The sequence below is a fragment of the Pithys albifrons genome, chromosome 8 (genome assembly GCF_047495875.1).
Source record: "Pithys albifrons albifrons isolate INPA30051 chromosome 8, PitAlb_v1, whole genome shotgun sequence".
Classification (NCBI taxonomy): domain Eukaryota; kingdom Metazoa; phylum Chordata; class Aves; order Passeriformes; family Thamnophilidae; genus Pithys; species Pithys albifrons.
Genome location: NC_092465.1, coordinates 2,042,709 through 2,062,021, shown reverse-complemented (window position 1 = coordinate 2,062,021; position 19,313 = coordinate 2,042,709). Strand labels below are relative to the sequence as shown.

General features: G+C 50.0%; 2 protein-coding genes across 3 annotated transcripts in view; both read left to right on the top strand.

Moving 5' to 3' along the window:
- The first annotated feature begins 170 nt into the window (after positions 1–170).
- TNFAIP6 (TNF alpha induced protein 6) lies at positions 171–13,688 on the top strand. Its single transcript, XM_071562300.1, has 6 exons — positions 171–314; positions 5,885–6,022; positions 7,422–7,583; positions 10,696–10,924; positions 11,963–12,003; positions 12,635–13,688. Exons 1-6 carry the CDS (start codon positions 221–223, stop codon positions 12,796–12,798), a joined length of 828 nt encoding a protein of 275 aa, XP_071418401.1. The 5' UTR covers positions 171–220; the 3' UTR covers positions 12,799–13,688.
- Positions 13,689–15,786: 2,098 nt separating this feature from the next.
- The window catches only part of RIF1 (replication timing regulatory factor 1), a 34,416-nt gene continuing 30,889 nt past the window's right edge, over positions 15,787–19,313 (top strand). For both annotated transcript variants that reach the window (XM_071561744.1, XM_071561742.1), the window contains exons 1-3: positions 15,787–15,981; positions 17,936–18,014; positions 18,687–18,783. In XM_071561744.1, coding sequence (XP_071417845.1) covers positions 15,854–15,981; positions 17,936–18,014; positions 18,687–18,783 — 304 coding nt within the window. In that variant the 5' untranslated portion in view covers positions 15,787–15,853. The remainder of the gene's footprint in view (positions 15,982–17,935; positions 18,015–18,686; positions 18,784–19,313) is intronic.

Here is a 19,313-nt window from a genome sequence, read left to right as displayed (position 1 = left end):
AGGCTGGGAATGAGGGGAGCCAAAAGTGAGTCACATGGGCGACTGCAGCCACCCCAGCTAATTGTGTAAGAGCTGCAGCAGCACAATTGGAGCAGCCCCACTGACCTCACAGCCCAACGTGCTATTTAAGGTCTGGCTCCCAGATGTTCCCGGGGGCTGCGCCGGAGCCGACCCGCAGTGTTTGCCCGGGGAATATTCCCAGCCTGAGCCTGCAGAGGAGATGATTGCACTGCTGCTCTGCTCTGCCCTGCTGTGGGACGAGGCTGGAGCCTGGGGCTTCAAGGATGGAGTGCTGCACAACTCCATCTGGTTAGGTAAGGCACAACTTCATTCTCAGCAGGGTTTTGCTCCAAAGGGTTTTGCTGTGTTTGTCCAACAGCTCCACAAAACTGGGCTGTGCATTATTGACAGCAAGATCCTGCTTTGCTATTGATGGAATCATTTCAGCTGGGTAAGAATACAAGTTTTGACAAGCTTGCTGTTTTTCTGTGTCTCTGAAATGCAAGAAAAGGTTATAATGGAATATTTATCCAAATGTGTTTTCCTGCAGCGTGGGGTGAAGTGAGAGCTGCACCAAAGAGCAGTTGCTAATGAAGGAAAATGGGTCTGAAGAGAAACATTTGCCAAAGGAATGAATTACTTTCTGCATGAACATACCTCACATGCCTGGGGTGCTGCATAGGAAACTAAATGATCTGGAAATAATAGTGCTAATATTTCTTAGGTTTCCAGAAATGCACAGAAATGGGTATGATTTGGCCATTGGTTTGTGCACATCATTTAACAGTGTAGAGGAGATTTCAAAAGGGCAAGAGAAAAAATGCTGGGGGAAGAGTCTCTTGTACCTCCAGTGGGTTTAAATAGCTCTGAGATTGTTTTATAGATCCCTATAATTATCCAATAGAACAGAAAAACCTATTCAGAATGGAGTCCTATAAATATGCCAAAACAAAGGCATGCACAGAGTGCTCTGTTTTATTGACAAATCCTTACAAACCCTTTGTCCTCTCCAGCATGTTGGGTGATCCTGTAAGGATTCCAGGGACTCCCTGTGTGTCTGTTGTGCTCAGATGTCTCAGGAGGGATCAGGCCCACGCTCTGTCAGCTGGTGCAGCAACCACGTGGCTCCAGCCCCTCTCAGAGGACCATGTAAACCACCAGGAACACAAATGAGACACAGAAATGAATTATATTGTTTTCCATCTGACTGCACTTTTTTAATGACTCCTCTCTCCCCCTGACCTTGGAACATTCCTCCTGTGTCCAAGGAAGGGCAGCTTGGCAGCTTCAGGTTCCACTTCCAGTGGCTGCTGCTCAAAACTGGGATGACAAAGAAGAGGTTTGTGTGAGAAACAGGCAAGGCTTTTATTCCTGGCTGGAATAACAATGAGGAGACACAGGAGATAAGGGGGCTGAGAGTGTGTTAAGCTTCATGGCCAGGATAGAGGAGTTGAGTGCCAGAGAGACCACCCTGGTTATGGGGAAGAGTCTCACACACATCCCACTTTTACTCACGGACAGGGAATGGCTCTGGGGTGTTTTATTTGCAAATATTGTTGTATCCACCAGTGCTCCAACCAGCCAGGCTGTAGCATAAAGGCAAGTTTGGGATAACTGTGATCATTTCAGCAGTTTGATGAATTGAAGTCAAATTGAAGCAAAAAAATTTCAACTTCTTTGAAATGGAGCAGCTGAGTGTTGGTTGGATGCACAGTGGAATTGTGGCTGCTGCACCTCTGAGCAGGTACCAAGAGAGTCAGGAAAAATAAACCAGGGGGAAAAACTGAGGGCTTGCTCTAAATCAAACCAAACCAGAAATGCACTATCTGTGTAACTGCAGCAATAACATTATTGGAATGAGCCTCAAAGTGCAGTTAATTGAATTGCCAATGGAATTCAGTGACACTGTATATAAATGAAAAAAAACTTGGCAGGATCACAGACATCCAGTTCATCCTCCTTTGTACTTAAAAACAAGGGATAATGTGAATAGTAAAACAAGTCACCCCAATTTCACCCTCCCTGTGCTTTAAACCCTTGAACAAACCCTGGGGGTGCACAGTGACCTCTGAGCTTTGCTTGTCTCCTCCTCTGCTAAAGCACCACCCTGAAAATGTGGGAGATTTCCATCCTACCTTTCCACCCAGCAAATCATTAGCACAAATGATAAAAGCCTAATTACAGGCAGCCTGGAAAGGCTCATGCCTTACCTTTTCTCCTGTTACAAACCCCTCTTGTTTCCAGCCAGTGTGTGCAGAGCAGTCCTGCTGCAGCTGCCTCACCACCTCCCTGGGAACGGGTTCCTTGTGGGAATGGGATTGGAATGTTGCTCATTTTCGAGCACGTTATAACCAAAGTTTTCTTGTCAGCTCATGAGAGAGACAGAAGTTTTGGCAGTGGAGCAGTTTTGCCCACAGTTCCTTATACCCTTATCCCAGTGCCAGTTCTTTGTGCCACAGGGGAGGTTTTCCAGGGCTCTGTGCTCAGAATTCCATCCCCATTCCCACTCCATGTACCCGGGTGCTTTAAGGGCTGGACCCATCCCATTTGATGGAGTTCTCTGAGTACGACCATGAGTGTTTTAAAAGGTCCATGCCAAGAGCTCTACATGGGCACTCTCTGCTTAAAAGTTCAATATTCCTTTTAATTTAGCATTTAGTGTTTGTCCCATGAGTGTTGTGGGGACTTTATTAGCCCAAATTTCATGCTGCTTGTGTTTGTGCAGGTCTTTGGCTACACCTGCCCATGTCCTGCTGCTGGGGGTGAGTGGGGGCTCAGGGTCCTGCACTCTCTGCACTCCAAAAAGAGATTTTAGGCAATGTGAGCTGGAAGAAACATGTGGCCCTTTGCCACGTGCTTGTGCTTGCAAATAAAAATGTTCCATGCAGGTTTACCATGAGAATCACAGAATCACAGAATGGATTGGGTTGGAAAAGCCCTCTGAGATCATCAAGTCCAACCCTTGGGCCAACTCCAGTCCCTTTACCAGATCATGGCACTCAGTGCCACGGCCAAGCTCAGCTGAAAAACCTCCAGGGATGGGGAATCCACCCCCTCTCTGGGCAGCCCATTCCAATCCCTGAGCACTCTCTCTGCAAAGAATTTCTTTCTGCTCTCCAACTTCAATTTCCCCTGGCAGAGCTTGAGCCCATTGTGCCCCCTTGTCCTATTGCTGAGCTCACCTCCACAAATGGCAATTCATGGGCATTCTCCTGCCTGCCTGTATAGAAATACATATACAAATATACACAGCCAGAGACATAAACATGTCAATGAAGAGTTAATAAGTCCAATGCTTTGGCCTGGGTCTGTGTTGGGTGATGCAATTTGGCTGCACAGCCCCCCATGTAATTAAGAGGGAGAGGGAAAATACACCAGTGGAAGATCCAATCAGGTAATTAGGATCCCCATTAGGGAATGCTTTAAACTGTGCCCCACTGAGCCAACAGCAAAGCCCAAAGCTTGGGGGAGTCCATGTGTGTGGTCTGGTTTTCCAAAGCCTGCTTTGGCCATGTTAGAAAGGAATGGCAGGGATGGAGGCTGGAGGTTGTGGCAACACCCACCAGGGCTTTGCTCGAAGGTTTGTGGTGCTGCTGGTGGTTCCAGCCCTTGCAGACACTGTGGGGAGCAGATCCTCCCAGAAATATTCTGGAAAATATCCAGGCAGTCCATAGTAATGGCCATGGGTTCAATCCCCTGTGTGGGCCATTGACTTAAGAGTTGGACTCGATGGTCCTTGTGGGTCCTTCCAACTCAGAATAGTCTGAGATTCTGTGACATCTCAGCAATTAGTAGGGAGAGACACCTTTAGAGGGATAAGGTTTGAAAACCATATTGCCAGGTGAGAAAACAGGCCTAAAAATGGTAAGTTTTTACTGGTGAATCCTCCCAAATCCTGGTGGTGCATCCAGGAGCAGGATGGGACTTACAAAGGTGGCAGCCAGAGGACTGGGGCTTTCTCCAGCAAACACCAGTGCCAGTGAGTGTGGAGATGTGCCTTGTTTTGGCTGTGAGTGGCCACTTTGCTGCCCTTCACCTTTGGCTGGGTGTGCTGGGGCAGCTCAGGGAGACCCAAGGAAAGCAGCCTCTGTTTTCCAGTCCACCTTCCAGTTCCCTTCCCTGACAGCTGCAGGGATCAATAATGTGGATTCCAGGTGGTCCCAGATTCTGAATCCACCCTGAATCCATCCTAAATTGTGCTCATTTATCGTGGCTTACCATGAGCTTGGACATGACAAACTATCAAGTGAATGAAAAGCAATACTGCCCAGGAATAAATTCTTAATTGGAATGTATTTTTGTTTAAATTTAGCACCCCATTATTCCACAGCTGTGAGTTGTTACAGCTCTTCTTTGCAATCCACTGCCTTCTCCAGAAGGATTTTTCCATGTTATCCCATGCCCATGTCACTGATATTCCCAGTGACGTTCCCAAAAGCAGCTCTGGCTCTTCTGAGGTTGTTGTCAGAGGATTAATTTATTTCTCTGGGCACAAGGCCAGTGGCTGCAGGTCCAAAACCCACCCTGGCAAACGTCACTGTGTGTCCTCTGAGGGATCTCTCCTTAACCACAACTCAGTGGTGACCTGAGCTTTTCAAAAACTGCCAAAACTACCAACTCCAAGCATGTCCCTAAAAAAACATCCTTTTTTTCCTCATGGTACAAATAATTACTGTAAAAATGCTCCCTGATTTCCATCTCTTCTCAGTCCCATTGACTGGGGATGGCTCCAAACAGCCACTTCTCCCAGATTATCCTAAATAAAAGGGAGATCCAAGCAAAAACACCATTCAGATTCAATATGCACCTCGATTCTGAGACAGATTTCCACGCATCTGGCATCAACAAATGCCACATGAAGAGATCACAGAACCTGCAGCAGCACTGGCAGTTTCCACCTTTCCCTGGAAAGCTGCTTTGTGTGATATTTGCAACAGTAAAGAAAAAACCACGGGGAAACTGCATTAATTTCGTGTGCAGCACAAATGTCAGCCAGCAATTGTTCTGGGCCTGCCCTTTGTGACACACACTCAGATATTTTTACTTCACATTTTTCTCCCCTTTCATTTCTGCCTCTGCTCTGGCCAAGTAGCTCTGATTTAACTTCTCTGGAGGTTCAAAACAAAGCTCTGATTCATCTTCCAGAGGCGCTTCAAGTTGCAGCCAAGGGGATGCTGTGATGGTGATCCAGGAGGAGCTTCCCTGGAGGGAGCAGGACACACATCCCTTGGGATGCTCAGCACCAGCATTCCCAGAACTCCTGCCCTTGGAACCACCCCAGGGGGGTCCTTCCCACTGCTTGTTGATCAAAAATTCTCCAAGCTCTGTTGTTAAAAACTTCTCCCAAACAAACCCAACCTTTTGCTGCCTAAATTCCTGTGGAAATAGACACTCAAAAGAAGTTTAATGGGGAAAGATATAGAAGTCACTTTTATTAGAAGCTTCTGAGGTGCACACCAGCAGGTCTGTGCACACCCATGACCTGAGATGTTGCAGTTTACATGTGAGATATCAATAACCAGCCATGATCCTCATTTTCCTCTGAGTCCCACCCATTGGGGTCTTCAGAACTGCCCTTTGGGGAAGCTCCAGGACCTCCAGGCCTTCTGCTTGTGTTTTGTCTTCATGGTGGCTCCTCACAAACTCCATGGCCTTGGCAGGGCACGAGAAAGCTCATTAATTTGTGGGTGCTTACATGTTTGGGCTTATTGCTTTAATCTCCCTTTTTCCTCTCCCTTCTCTTTGGGTTCCTGCTATTTGGTGATGTCTGTTAATAAAGCCACTGTGTTTTCTGAACTCTTGGTGGTGTTCAGCCTGTTCCCAGGAGCTGTAACACCCACCCCAGTGTCACAGCACCCACCCCGAGTGTGCCCTGTCCCCACAGAACGTGCCGCCGGCGTTTACCACCGCGAGTCGCGCTCCGGCAAGTACCGGCTCACCTACGCCGAGGCCAAGGCCGTGTGCGAGTACGAGGGGGGACACCTGGCCACGTACCAGCAGCTGGAGGCAGCCCGGAAAATAGGTTTGGAAAAGCCATGGGACAACCATGGGGCATTTGGCTTTTTGTGTTGTTCTTTTTGTGTTGTTCTTTTTGTGTTGTTCATTCAGTGTTTCCAGTCACGTGTTGTCCTGTCTGTTATGAACTCTGGGACTCAGGGACCTGTAAATCCCTGGATTTTTGCTCAAGTTACCTGCAATTTCTTCCCTTGGTAACCAGAGTGTGACCTGTGCCAGGGCCTGCCCACCCTCCCAGTCAGCAATCCCTTCCCAATATCCCACCCAGCCCTGCCCTCTGGCAGTGGGAAGCCATTCCCTGTGTCCTGTCCCTCCATCCCTTGTCCCCAGTCCCTCTCCAGTTCTCCTGGAGCCACTTTTGGACACTGGAAGGGGCTCTCAGGTGTCCCTGGAGCCTTCTCTTCTCCAGGTGACCCCCCCCAGCTCTCCCAGCCTGGCTCCAGAGCAGAGGGATCCAGCCCTTGGAGCATCTCCAGAGCCTCCTCTGGAATCATTCCAGCAGGTCAATGTCTTTTGTTTTCATCAAGATGTTTGTTCCAGCCATATTTGCTCTGGGAGAAAGTGAGTTGTGTGCTTGGAGTAAAAACTGGAGCTGAGCAAGGGCTCTTCTGTATTTCTAATAAGGAATTATCCATTCATTCAGAGCATGGGGAAAACAATGGAAAATATCCCTTTCTCACTCTGCTATTGAGTCAGAAGCTCTCTCAGCACAGCACAAACTGAAAAGGGTTCTTTTGTCTCTCTGAGCAGCTGAGAGCCCTCAGATGCCACAAATATGGCCCAGTTCCTCTCAGTGGAAACACTGGATTGGTCTCCACTAGGGAGTGAACAACGTTGCACTCTTTGCCTTTTGGGTTCAAGTTCTCAGCCACAAAGTGCATTAACAGGATCTTTTTGTTTGGCAAGAAATACTTGAGGCATGTCAGGTATTTAAATTGAAAGTGCTTTAAATAAATACTTTGGAGTTTTAGCTGCCTGTTGTGTGTAGTGTTTTACTCATTCTCAGAACTCAGTGCTGTGAACCCTTGAGATCTGATTGAGTAAATTTGTGTGACTTCAAAAGGGAAACAAAGCACACACTTAGAGAACTCCCCCAATGTCTAATTTGATTACACGTGCTGGGGGAGCACTTCAGGCTGAGTCCCCAGGGAGCTCTGCAGCCCATCTGCCTTTGATTTCTGTGCTCAGACAAAGCTCCATAGTCAGAGAACACAACGCAATTTTATGCTCTGTGTTTCAAATGATCCTCTCCAAGTGCTGTTCTTCCCTGGAGCTCAGTTTCTGTCAGCCCAGTTCCACCCAGGCCATGGAGTCACCAGCTCCAGTCAGGCTGAGCTGAATGAAAATGAAAATTCCTTGCCAGGACTGCCTGATGCCACCCACGTGCCATTTCCTCCCTGCTGCAGGTTTCCACGTGTGTGCTGCTGGCTGGATGGCCAAGGGCAGAGTTGGGTATCCCATAGTAAAGGCTGGAGCCAATTGTGGCTTTGGAAGAACTGGCATTGTTGACTACGGGATTCGCCTCAACCGGAGCGAGCGGTGGGACGCCTATTGCTACAACCCCCACGGTGAGTTGGGAGCAGCTCCTGGGCTGTGCCCCTGGGACAGGGCCTTGTGGCAGCTCCAATCCCAGCTGGACAGTCTGGGGGGTTTAACATGGAACCCATTTTCTGGGTGCTTTGCCCCTGACCAGGCTACATTCATAGAATAGAATCACAGAATCACAAAATCATTGACTCATAGAATCACAGAATCACAGAATGAACTGGGTTGGAAGAGACCTCTGAGATCATCAAGTCCAGCCCTTGATCCAACCCCACTGTGATCACCAGATCATGGCACTCAGTGCCATGTCCAATCTCACCTTAAACACCTCCAGGGATGGGGAATCCACCCCCTCTCTGGGCAGCCCATTCCAATCCCTGAGCACTCTCTCTGCAAAGAATTTCTTTCTCATCTCCAACTTCAATTTCCCCTGGTAGAGCTTGAGCCCATCGTGCCCCCTTGTCCTATTGCTGAGTGCCTGGGAGAAGAGACCAACCCCCACCTGGCCAGAACTTCCTTTCAGGCAGTTCCAGACAGTGCTGAGGTCACCTCTGAGCCTCCTCTTCTCCAGGTTGAACACCCCCAGCTCCCTCAGCCTCTCCTCATAGGAAATTCAGTCTAAACCCTTATTTCTTCTTTTTTGTGTCTGAGGTAGAACAAGTTCTGAAAACAAATGTCAAGTCTGGGACTGGCATTCTTATGAACTTCTCTTAGGAAGAATTTATTTGCTGAGAGGGTGGGCAGGCCCTGGCATGGGTTGGGCAGAGAAGCTGTGGCTGCCCCTGGATCCCTGGAAGTGTCCAAGGCCAGGTTGGAGCACCCTGGGATAGTGGAAGGTGTCGGGTGGGAACTGGATGAGCTTTCAGGTCCTTTCCAATCCAAACCATTCTGTGATTCCATGACTCTGTGACTAAAACCCCGACAGCTCCAGCTCCCAGCAGTGCCTTGTGTAACTCCATGAAGAAAAGTGGATCTCCAGATCCGGAGATGTGGCTCTAACATGACTGACCAGACCTCACCCTTGTCTCCATTCCCCTCCACACACTCCCTGCAGGTGACTGACACACTGACATGGCCACTGTTAACTTGGTATCCCTCCATCTGACAGGGAAGGTGGAAAAAGTGGGCACTAAGGAGAAAGGCAGAGCTTGACTTGGCCTCCCCCTGCTCTCAGCTCCTGCCCTGGCTGGCAGAGCCAGGGCTGGGGTTGACCATGACGTCTGCACAGCTGTGCACACATTTGTTTGTGCTCACAGGGCCTGAGCTTGTTTATGTTCATCAAATAGCTCTGTGGGGTGGGGGCCGTTCCCAGATGTTCCCCATCCAAAGGGAAGCTCCTGCACTCGGAATTACAGCATGAGACTGGTGTTCTCCTGGTCAGCCTCTCCTCTGGGCTGGGAGGAGTTACTGAGCAAACCCTGTTTGGTCAGAGGACAAAAGGAAACCAGAGCTGCCAACACTCAGAGCTTCAGTCTCTCCCACTGAAAGGATTTGCATCCACAATCAGCAGAGCTTCAGTCTCTCCCACTGAAAGGATTTGTGTCCATGCTCTGCAGAGCTTCAGTCTCTCCCACTGCAAGGATTTGTGTCCATGCTCTGCAGAACTTCAGTCTCTCCCAGTGAAAGGATTTGTGTCCACGCACTGCAGAGCCTGGAGGGGCAGCTGCAGGTGGAGAGGAGCAGTTGGGGCAGCAGAGACAAATCTCTGCTTGAACTGAGCCTGTGCTCTGATCCAGGAGGCCAAAGGTGTCAACAGATGAGCAACTTGTGGAACTCTTTGGGGTTTGAAATGTACATCTCACCCAGCAGTGGCCGTGGAATCATAGAATTCCAGAGTGGTTTGGGTTGGAAGGACCTTAAAGCTCATCCAGTGCCACCCCTGCCATGGGCAGGGACACCTCCCACTATCCCAGGGTGCTCCAACCTGGCCTTGGACACTCCCAGGGATCCAGGGGCAGCCACAGCTTCTCTGCCCAACCTGTGCCAGGGCCTGCCCACCCTCTCAGCCACCAATTCCTTCCCAATATCCCATCTATTCCCACTATCCCATTCCCTGTGTCCTGTCCCTCCATCCCTTGTCCCCAGTCCCTCTCCAGCTCTCCTGGAGCCCCTTCAGGCCCTGCCAGGGGCTCTCAGGTGTCCCTGGAGCCTTCTCTTCTCCAGGTGACCCCTCCAGCTCTGCCAGTCTGGCTCCAGAGGGGCTCCAGCCCTGGAACATCTCCATGGCCCTCCCCTGGACTCTCTCCAGCAGCTCCATGTCTTTCTTGTGTTGCAGACCCAGAACTGGACACAGAATTCCAGGTACTGGAGCATGAGCTGGATCTGGAAAGTGCAGGGGTCATGGACAATGTACAAACTAAGAGGGTTAATCCAGCTGAAGGCTCCTGACTGAGCTGAGCACCCTCAGAGAGCATCTCCCTCTCCCCAGGACAGGAATGGGGGGAGCTGTGACAAACCCTGAACTCGGGCAGTGTGAGGTCCCCAGACTGGTTGGTCTCCCTGTCAGGGAGCTGGCAAAGTTCAAATGGCCACTGAATCCAAGTGGGATGAGTGTTGTCATCCCAAAGGGAGTGAAGGGCTGCAGGAACAAGAGGAGTAGGACCCATGTCTGTGATCACCAGCCTTCAGGAGGGTTTTGTGGAAGACACACTTTCAAGAGGTTTGTGAAGGAGAAAGGAGGAAACTGAGTGTCAGGGTGACTTACAGGTCCAGACAGATCCAGAAATCACAAATTCCTTCTACATAAAACACACATCTCTGGCCCCAGGTCATAGAATCATAGAATGAACTGGGTTGGAAGAGGCCTCTGAGATCATCAAGTCCAACCAACCCTTGATCCAACCCCACTTTGATTACCAGATCATGGCACTGAGTGCCACGTCCAGGCTCATCTTAGTCACTGAAGTCAATGAAAGCTCTTCCTCTGAATCCAATGATCTCACCTGTTGCTTCCAAAATAACTTCTCCCAAAAGCTGGGAGTGCCTGACACTCACCAAGAGCTTGAATGTATGAGAAGTTCCATCACTCTGGATGTTCCATCACTGTGTGATGTTTCATGGATCTGCCTGGCCAAAGTGCTCAAAGATTCAGCCTGAAGGAATCCTTGAACTCTGCTGTTTTTATTTCCTCATTAGGAAAGGAGTGTGGTGGAGTCTTCACAGACTCCAAGCACGTTTTTAAGTCACCAGGATACCCAAATGAGTATGAAAATGAGCAGATCTGCTACTGGCACATCAGGGTCAAGTATGGGCAGAGGATCCAGCTGCAGTTCCTGGAGTTTGATGTGGAGGATGACGTCGCTTGCATGGCTGATTTCTTGGAGATCTACGACAGCTACGACGACATCAATGGCTTTGTGGGCAGGTAAAGCCAATCCAGCCTCAAATTAAGGGAGGATTCTTCCCCCATATCCCTTCCCCTATTAGCACCACTGAGGTGCAACAATTCCTGCAGCAACAGAACCCACTTTATCTTTCCTGTACTTTAATGTCTCATCTTTCTGATTTATTGTAATGCTGTTTAAGGGTTTCAGGGAATTGAGCTCTGCCCTTTTTAGCTTTGGGAAATGAGGTGGAAGAAAACTGCAAGGGTTTTTAGTTCACTGCTTATCCTAATTCTGCAGGAATCCTAATTCTCTGAGGAACCTCAAACAGCATTTTGTGTTTGCTTTAATTGAAAGGAGGGAGGTGAGGTGTTAAACTGTCAGCTAAAATATATTTAATTTAAGTTACTATTTGCTACAGAGCTAAAATATTTTCTGACAGTATCAGAACAAGTGTTATGTATCATCTCTCCCATTAGACTTAGTTCCATCTCTCTTATTAGATTTAGTTCCTTTGCTGCTTAATTCCCACTCTCCTCAATGTCACCCTTGTATTTATCCTTTCTCAGTCATGTCTTGGGATGAAGTACCACAATTTTCCAGGACAGGGACTGCACAAAAAACCCCCAAAAACCAAACCCAAGAAGTGATACACAAACACTTCCCAATTCCTGCCACTTTTCACAACCTCTCTACAAATCATGTACCACAATTGTGTGTTTTGCCTTTACAGATTATTTTAAAAGTTGTTGCTTTTATTTTTTACAATATTCTTTCTTTCTTAGTCTTGGAACACTTTTTCCTTATTCCCTTGTTAAACTGGTTTTTTTTTTCATGTTTTGCATCATTTACTTCCTGCATACATTGAAAACTCCTTCCTGCATTTTTCCCTCCCCTAAACCTTCCTACGGGATAATGACACAAATCTTTCAGGCAGCAGATTTAACACAGAATTACAAACACTGAATCCCTAAAACCAAATTTATCCCCTTGAGCTCCAAAGAAATCCCACAGCTCAGAGCAGGTTCTGTGCCACAATTCCTGTGTCCTTTAACCCCCCCATTCCTGTGTTTTTCCAGGTTTTGTGGAGATGAGTTGCCAGATGACATCATTAGCACAGGTAATTTATTTCTGGTAGGAAACCCCCACAACTCCCTGTAAATAAATGCCAATCAGGCTCATGAGAGCACCCAGGGTGCATCCTGATGGTCTTACATGGTAAAGATACCCAGACTTTGCACACTCTTTACTCAGCAGATCTGCCAAGCCCTCCCTGTACACACAATTTCCCTGCTGCAGTTCCCCCCATTTCAGGAGCAAGGATTGCAAGGACACTCCAAAGCTGGGGACAGACATTATTCTGTGTGTTTAACCAGCACATCAAGGCCATAAATCAGAGGCACTTTCCCCTCTCTTTGCTCCAGGGCCATGAGGTGGCACTGAGGCAGGTGTGTCCCTTGGGATCATCTGGGGATAACCTGTGTGGAAACTCCTGTTCCCACAGCTGTCAGCAGCACAAAAAGAACAGGAAACCTTCACTCCTGGAATCACAGAATCGTGGGATGGTTTGGCTTGGGAGGAACCCTAAAGCTGATCTCATCCCACCCCTGCCATGGGCAGGGACACCTTCCATTGTCCCAAATGGATTGCTGGGAAAATCTCAGCACCAAAGAGCACTCAAACCCCACAGAAAGCCCTGAAATACCCCAGTTATGCCACCCCCAATGTAACCTTTGTTTCCCTTGTGTCAGGCAATGTGATGACCCTGAAGTTCCTGACAGATGCCTCGGTCACTGCTGGGGGGTTCCAGGTCAGATACACCACCCTGGACATGCCAGCCAAGCCAAGTGAGGGAAGGAATGTCACATCCCAAGGGAGAACCAACTACTTCTCTGGGAAATTCGGGGTTATGTGAGCAGAGGAACCACACACAGTTAGGAAGAACCACGTCTTAGGGTGAACCCAATTCATGTCTGTGTTAAGACGTTTTTTCCATCTCTTCCTGACTTTTTATGTTCTGCTTTTCTGTAAGTTTTGTTAATGAACTACAATAGGAAATAAATTATGAAGTGTATTTACATAAATAATAGAAAAATATTTTTAGAATACAAGTACTGTAAAAAAATGAAGAATCCATTGTTACCAAAGATTTTAAAATTATTTTTGTATATAAACTGCTCCTTCTCATTTCTTGCACTGTTTGAGCAAACTCTCTGTGTGACTGTTTCACTTGTGTTTAAATTCAATAGGCTGTTCTCTCCTTACTTCCTTGATTCCTACATATTTATTTTTTAGACTGTTGCTTTGTTTTTATAAAATCATAGAATCAGTTGGGTTGGAAAAGACCTCTGAGATCATCCTGTTCTCTACACATTATTGTTTAATTAACTGATTTTCTTGCACTCTGAGGGCTTTTCGAATATGCTCATTTTCAAGACACATAAATCCACTTTATGGATGGCCTGGCAGCCACCCATGTGAGGACTGGAAGCAGCACAGGATCAGTGATACCAACATCTTGGTTTGGTTGGGAGATCAATGGATTTTGTGGAGTTTCCTCGTCCAGAGAAGAGATCCTGAAGTCCTTTCACTTCTCTGCTCCCACTTCGTAAAGAATCAGCTGCACAACTTTGTAATAAGAATAAAACTGGTGCCATGAAGCCCCAGGGGAGTCCCAGCACGTTCAGAAGACACTGTGGAGATGCTGTTTGTTGTTTACACAGGTTTGAGACTGTTCTGCCTGGAACTGAACTTCAATCAGTGTTTTTAACTTCAGCCTGAAGCAGCATTAAAGCTACCTCTGTTTTAATCACATCCTGAGGCTGCAGTGAATCACTTCTATTTCTTGAGATTTCACACCTTGACACATTTTCTTGATCTAAAGCAGTCAGTAAGTTTTAAGAGCTTATTTCTCTCACACCTTGACACATTTTCTTGACCTAAGGCAGTCTGTAAGTTTTAAGTTTCTAAATTTCTCTAATGCCCAATTAGAATCTTCCTGTAAGTTGTATTTTATTTGGAATTGTGAATCCCTCAGAAAGTGTTTTCCACAAGGAGCATCCTGAGCTGATCAAACCCACCCTTTATTTATTCTAACTCTCAATTATTAATTTACTTCAATTTTGAGCTTTTATTGTTGTAATTTCACCAGGAATATAATCCTGCTTTATGACTGTTCTGGACACCAACACTGCAGCTCCTCTCCTGGTTATTTCCAACCCTTTGTTTGTGCTGCCCCGGGAAACAAGTTCTGTGTCCCTGCATTTATGGGATGTGGCTGTTACCTGAAATCTGCTTTTTAATCCTGCCCCCTCGTGTTCACAGTCACACAGTGCCATTCCAGCTCTCCCTGGCAGTGCTTGTTAACAAGGCACAGAGTAAGGAAAACATGGAGAGAATTATTAACATCTTATTTGTGACTTGTGGTGATGTTGGATGGATTGGGGTTTGTTCTTCCTTTAACTGAGAAGCGACAGGGCAGAGGAGGGGCAGGAACCACCTCTGCTCCCTGTGGGACCAGGGACAGCACCCAGGGAAGGGCTGGGGCTGTGCCAGGGCAGGGACAGCACCCAGGGAACGGCTGGAGCTGTGCCAGGGCAGGGACAGCACTCAGGGAAGGGCTGGGGCTGTGCCAGGGCAGGGACAGGGCACAGGGAATGGCTGGAGCTGTGCCAGGGCAGGGACAGGGCACAGGGAATGGCTGGAGCTGTGCCAGGGCAGGGACAGGGCACAGGGAATGGCTGGAGCTGTGCCAGGGCAGGGACAGGGCACAGGGAATGGCTGGAGCTGTGCCAGGGCAGGGACAGGGCACAGGGAATGGCTGGAGCTGTGCCAGGGAGGGTCAGGTTGGATTTTAGGGAAAGGTCCTTCCCCCAGAGGGTGGTGGGCACTGCCCAGGCTCCCCAGGACAGTGGGCACGGCCCCAAGGCTGCCAGAGCTCCAGGAGGGTTTGGACAGTGGGACAGGGTGGGATTGTTGGGGTGTTTATGCAGGGCAAGGGCTTGGACTGGATGGTCCTTGGGGGTCCATCCCGCGGCCATTCCCGATTCCCGTGGCCATTCCCGATGCCATTCCCGATTCCATGCCCCACAGCCATTCCCGAAGCCATTCCGGATTCTCAATGCCATTCCCCATTCTCGCGGCCACTCCCAATGCCATTACCGATTCCATGCCCCACAGTCATTCCCGATGCCATTCCCCATTTCCGATGCCATTACCGATTCCATGCCCCGCAGTCATTGCCGATGCCATTCCCGATTCCATGCCCTGCAGTCACTGCCGATGCCATTCCCGATTCCCGATGCCATTCCCGATTCCATGCCCCACAGCCATTCCCGAAGCCATTCCCGATGCTGTTCCCGATGTCATGCCCCGCGGCCATTCCCGATTCCCGACTCCATGTCCCGATGCCATTCCCGATTCCCGCGGCCATTCCCGATTCCATGTCCCGATGCCATTCCCGATTCCATGTCCCGATGCCATTCCCGATTCCCGCGGCCATTCCCGATTCCCGATTCCATTCCCGATTCCCGCAGCTATTCCCGACTCCATGTCCCGATGTCATTCCCGACTCCCGCGGCCATTCCCGATTCCATGTCCCGATGCCATTTCCGATTCCCGCGGCCATTCCCGATTCCATGTCCCGATGCCATTCCCGATTCCCGCGGCCATTCCCGATTCCATGTCCCGATGCCATTCCCGATTCCCGCGGCCATTCCCGATCCCGTCCCCGGGTCTGTCCGAGCACCCTCCGCGCTCACGCGGCCCCGCCCCTCGCCCCGCCCCTCGTCCCTCCACCAATCGGCTGCGAGGGGCGTGACCGGCTCGGGGCGCGGGAACGGCGCACGCCGCTCTCGCCATTGGCCGGGGCCCGCGCGCCGCCGGGCCCGCGCGTGCCGCCATCTTAGCGCGGGAGGCGCGCGGGGCGCAGGGGCGGCCACGGCACCGCCACAACCTCCGGCACCGGCACCATGAGCGGCCCCGCCACTGCCACAGCCACCGCCACAGCCTGCCCCGGCATCGCCCCGCTGCTACACACCCTGCAGGACCCCGCCGCACCCCCGGGAGAGCTCACGGACGCGCACCTCACCATCGTCAGGTGAGCGCGGCGGGACGCGCCGGCGGCCTGAGGGGGGACACGGGCGGTCTGGGGGGGATCAGGCGGGCGGCCTGAGGGGGTTCAGGCGGGCGGCCTGAGGGGGTTCAGGCGGGCGGCCTGAGGGGGGACACGGGCGGTCTGTGGGGGATCAGGCGGGCGGTCTGAGGGGGGACACGGGTGGTCTGTGGGGGATCAGGCGGCCTGAGGGGGGGACACGGGCGGCCTGAGGGGGGGACACGGGTGGTCTGTGGGGGATCAGGCGGCCTGAGGGGTGGACACGAGCGGCCTGAGGGGGGGACACGGGTGGTCTGTGGGGGTTCAGGCGGCCTGAGGGGGCACACGGGTGGTCTGTGGGGGATCAGGCGGCCTGAGGGGGGGGCCACGGGCGGCCTGAGGGGGGGGCCACGGGCGGCCTGAGGGGGGGGCCACGGGCGGCCTGAGGGGGGGGCCACGGGCGGCCTGAGGGGGGACACGGGTGGCCTGTGGGGGATCAGGCGGCCTGAGGGGTGGACACGAGCGGCCTGAGGGGGCACACGGGTGGTCTGTGGGGGTTCAGGCGGCCTGAGGGGGCACACGGGTGGTCTGTGGGGGATCAGGCGGCCTGAGGGGGGACACGGGTGGCCTGTGGGGGATCAGTCGGCCTGTGGGGGCCACGGGCGGCCTGAGGGGGGGACACGGGCGGCCTGAGGGGGCAGTGGGTGGCCCGACGGGCCAGCGGGCGGCCTGAGGGGGACACGAGAGGCCTGAGGGGACAGTGGGTGGCCTGAGGGGGGGGATCGGGCGGCCTGAGAGGGGCAGTGGGTGGCCCGAGGGGCCAGCGGGCGGCCTGAGGGGTGTTCAGGCGGCCTGAGGGGCAGTGGGCCGGGTTGGACAGGGGAAGAGCCCCGGGAGGGCCGGGGAAGCAGGGCCGGGAGCGGTGAGGCCGCGGGAAACACGCGGGTCTTGGGGAAAGAGGGAGGGAGGGAAGAGAGGAAGGAAAGAAAGGGAGGGAAGGCAATAAGGAAGGATGGAGGGAGGAAGGAAGGGAAGAGGAAGGATGGAGGGACGAAGGAAAGAGAAAGGGAAGGAAGGATAGAGGGAGGAAGGAAACAGGAGGGAAAGGAGGGAGGGAGGAAGGATGGAGGGAGGAAGGAAACAGGAAGGAAGGAAGAAGGAGGGAGGGAGGAAGGAAACAGGAAGGAAGAAGAACGGAGAAAGGAAGGATGGAGGGAGGAAAAAAGAAGGATGGAGGGAGAAAGGAAACAGGAAGAAAGGAAGAAGAATGGAGGGAGGAAGGAAACAGGGAGGGAAGGAGGAAAGGAAGGATGGAGACAGGAAGCTGTGCCCCTTTCCAGGGTCTGCGCATCCCAAAGTGTCCCTCCCCTCTTGCATTTCCTCTGCCGAGGTGGGCGAGGGAATGTTGGGGGATAATAACTTTATTTTTTAAAAAATGAAAACAAGATCTATTTCAGCTTTATAATAGGAGAGGTGAAGTTTTTAATTGTGTGTTTTGGAATGATCTTGCCTTGTTTTAAGTGTGTTTCTTTGCGGGAGGTGCATCTTCCCCACGAGGCTGTGCCTGTTACCTGCATCTTTCCCATTTTATGAATGGGCTTTTTAAGCTCGTGTATTTCTGTTAAATATAATTTCTCAGCAGTCATTTAAAGTTTGGGTGTTAAGTTTCAAATGTTTCCATAGAAGTTGACCAAAAAAATGAAAGCCCTTGGTGGTTTTTTAATGCTCTTTAAGCACTAAATGGGTCATTAGTCACTTCATTTTTTCCATTATATTATAACACAATATTTCACTGCTGGATCATATTGTGAGTGACATTTTTGCTCTTTAACTTCCTCTGTGTTGTGTTTATTGCCTTTAAAGGGACTATCCTGGCTAATGTTTATCAGAAATTGACAGTTAGGTCGGTTTCGAGTGTTTAACTTGTAAATATTGTTTGTTTCCCTTCTGCTCCTGGAAGTCGCCTGAGTGGTGAAGGAGCCAAAGTATTCACTGCAGATGTCAGAAAACACTTTCCTCAACTCTGCAAAGTGTTTAAGGTATGTTTGCTCACATGTTTAGGTGGCAAAGTCAGCAGACATTGTAATTGTCATATTTGTGTTCATTTATTGAATCACTGAGGGTGGAGAAGACTCCAGGATCGTGGAGTCCAGGCTGTCATAGGAGTGCAATTAGTGACAGAGCAGTAAGGGTTTGTTGGCAAATTGTACCTTTCATGTTGTGAGAAATTACTGCAGAAAAATAATAAATCAGAGTCTTGGATGTGTTCACAGTCAGGTCTAACCTTCCAGCCAGACAAGGCCCAGTGTGCTGTGTCTGCCTTTAGAAGCACTTTAGAATTCAGAACATGCAGTAAATGTGGAGCTTTTTCAAAAATTAATGTCAAGACTGTTCCCAGCCTTTTTTTCCTTCTGTTTTAGATGTTTAAAAACAACTGGAGAGTCAAGTGATAGAGTGTAAGATACATAATCAAAGTAAAGGACTTGGATGTTTAGAATTTCCTTCAGGAAGGAATTACAGAGAGCAAAAATGTCCTGAGCACCTTGGATTGTTTTATTGATTTGGAGTCTGTGGGATCAGGAGGGGTTTCCTACATGGGTGCATTTTCCATCCAGTGCTTTTGCCAGCTCTGCACAAGTGCTGGGGTTCAGACAACACTCCTCAGCTGCTGCTGTAACCTGAGGCTTTGTGCTTTGGGGTTCTCTTTTCAGGCACACATCTGCAGTCCCAACTCAGAGCTCAGCAATGCAGCCCTGCAGGCACTGGGATTCTGCACTTTCAATTCAACCATCACAGCTGAATTACCTGGTAAGAAAACAACCTTGGGTGTGTAAGTACAAACCTCAGAGGTGTTGCTTTGTCTGTCTCAGTTTTGCTCAGGTTTGCAGTTCTGTGGTGCAGTGATTGTGTCTCTGCTGTGAGCAGTGGGATCTGTTCACTGATTCCATCCTGTACCCAGGGAAGGTGATACTGTTTCATTCTCTTGCACTAATTCTGTTTTTCTAACCTCTGATTTCATTAAATTCTTCAGTAGCAATTATGTTCTGTGATTAGTTTTGTGGAATTAGTAATAAAATAAAAGATGTCCAGGTGGAGAAAGAGTGAAGGATCTTTTTGTAAGAATGTGGGTGTGCACAGTAGTGCTCTGAGATGTTTTGCACTTTCCCCTGCTGTAATCAAGTCATAGAGTGGTTTGGGTTGGAAGAGACTTAAAGGTCTCCTAGTCCAGCCCCAGCTATTGTGCTGGTAGGTATTTCAAATTAAACTAATCCAGAGTAATCCAAAATCTTATGACCTGCATTCCCAGAACGTGCTAAAATCCCTTCACGGAAGGTTTT

Coding starts and splice junctions, on each gene's coding strand:
- TNFAIP6 (XM_071562300.1), top strand. CDS start 221: ATGATTGCACTGCTGCTCTGCTCTGCCCTGCTGTGGGACGAGGCTGGA. Junction 315..5,884: donor GCACAACTCCATCTGGTTAG/GTAAGGCACAAC, acceptor CTGTCCCCACAG/AACGTGCCGCCGGCGTTTAC. Junction 6,023..7,421: donor GGAGGCAGCCCGGAAAATAG/GTTTGGAAAAGC, acceptor TCCCTGCTGCAG/GTTTCCACGTGTGTGCTGCT.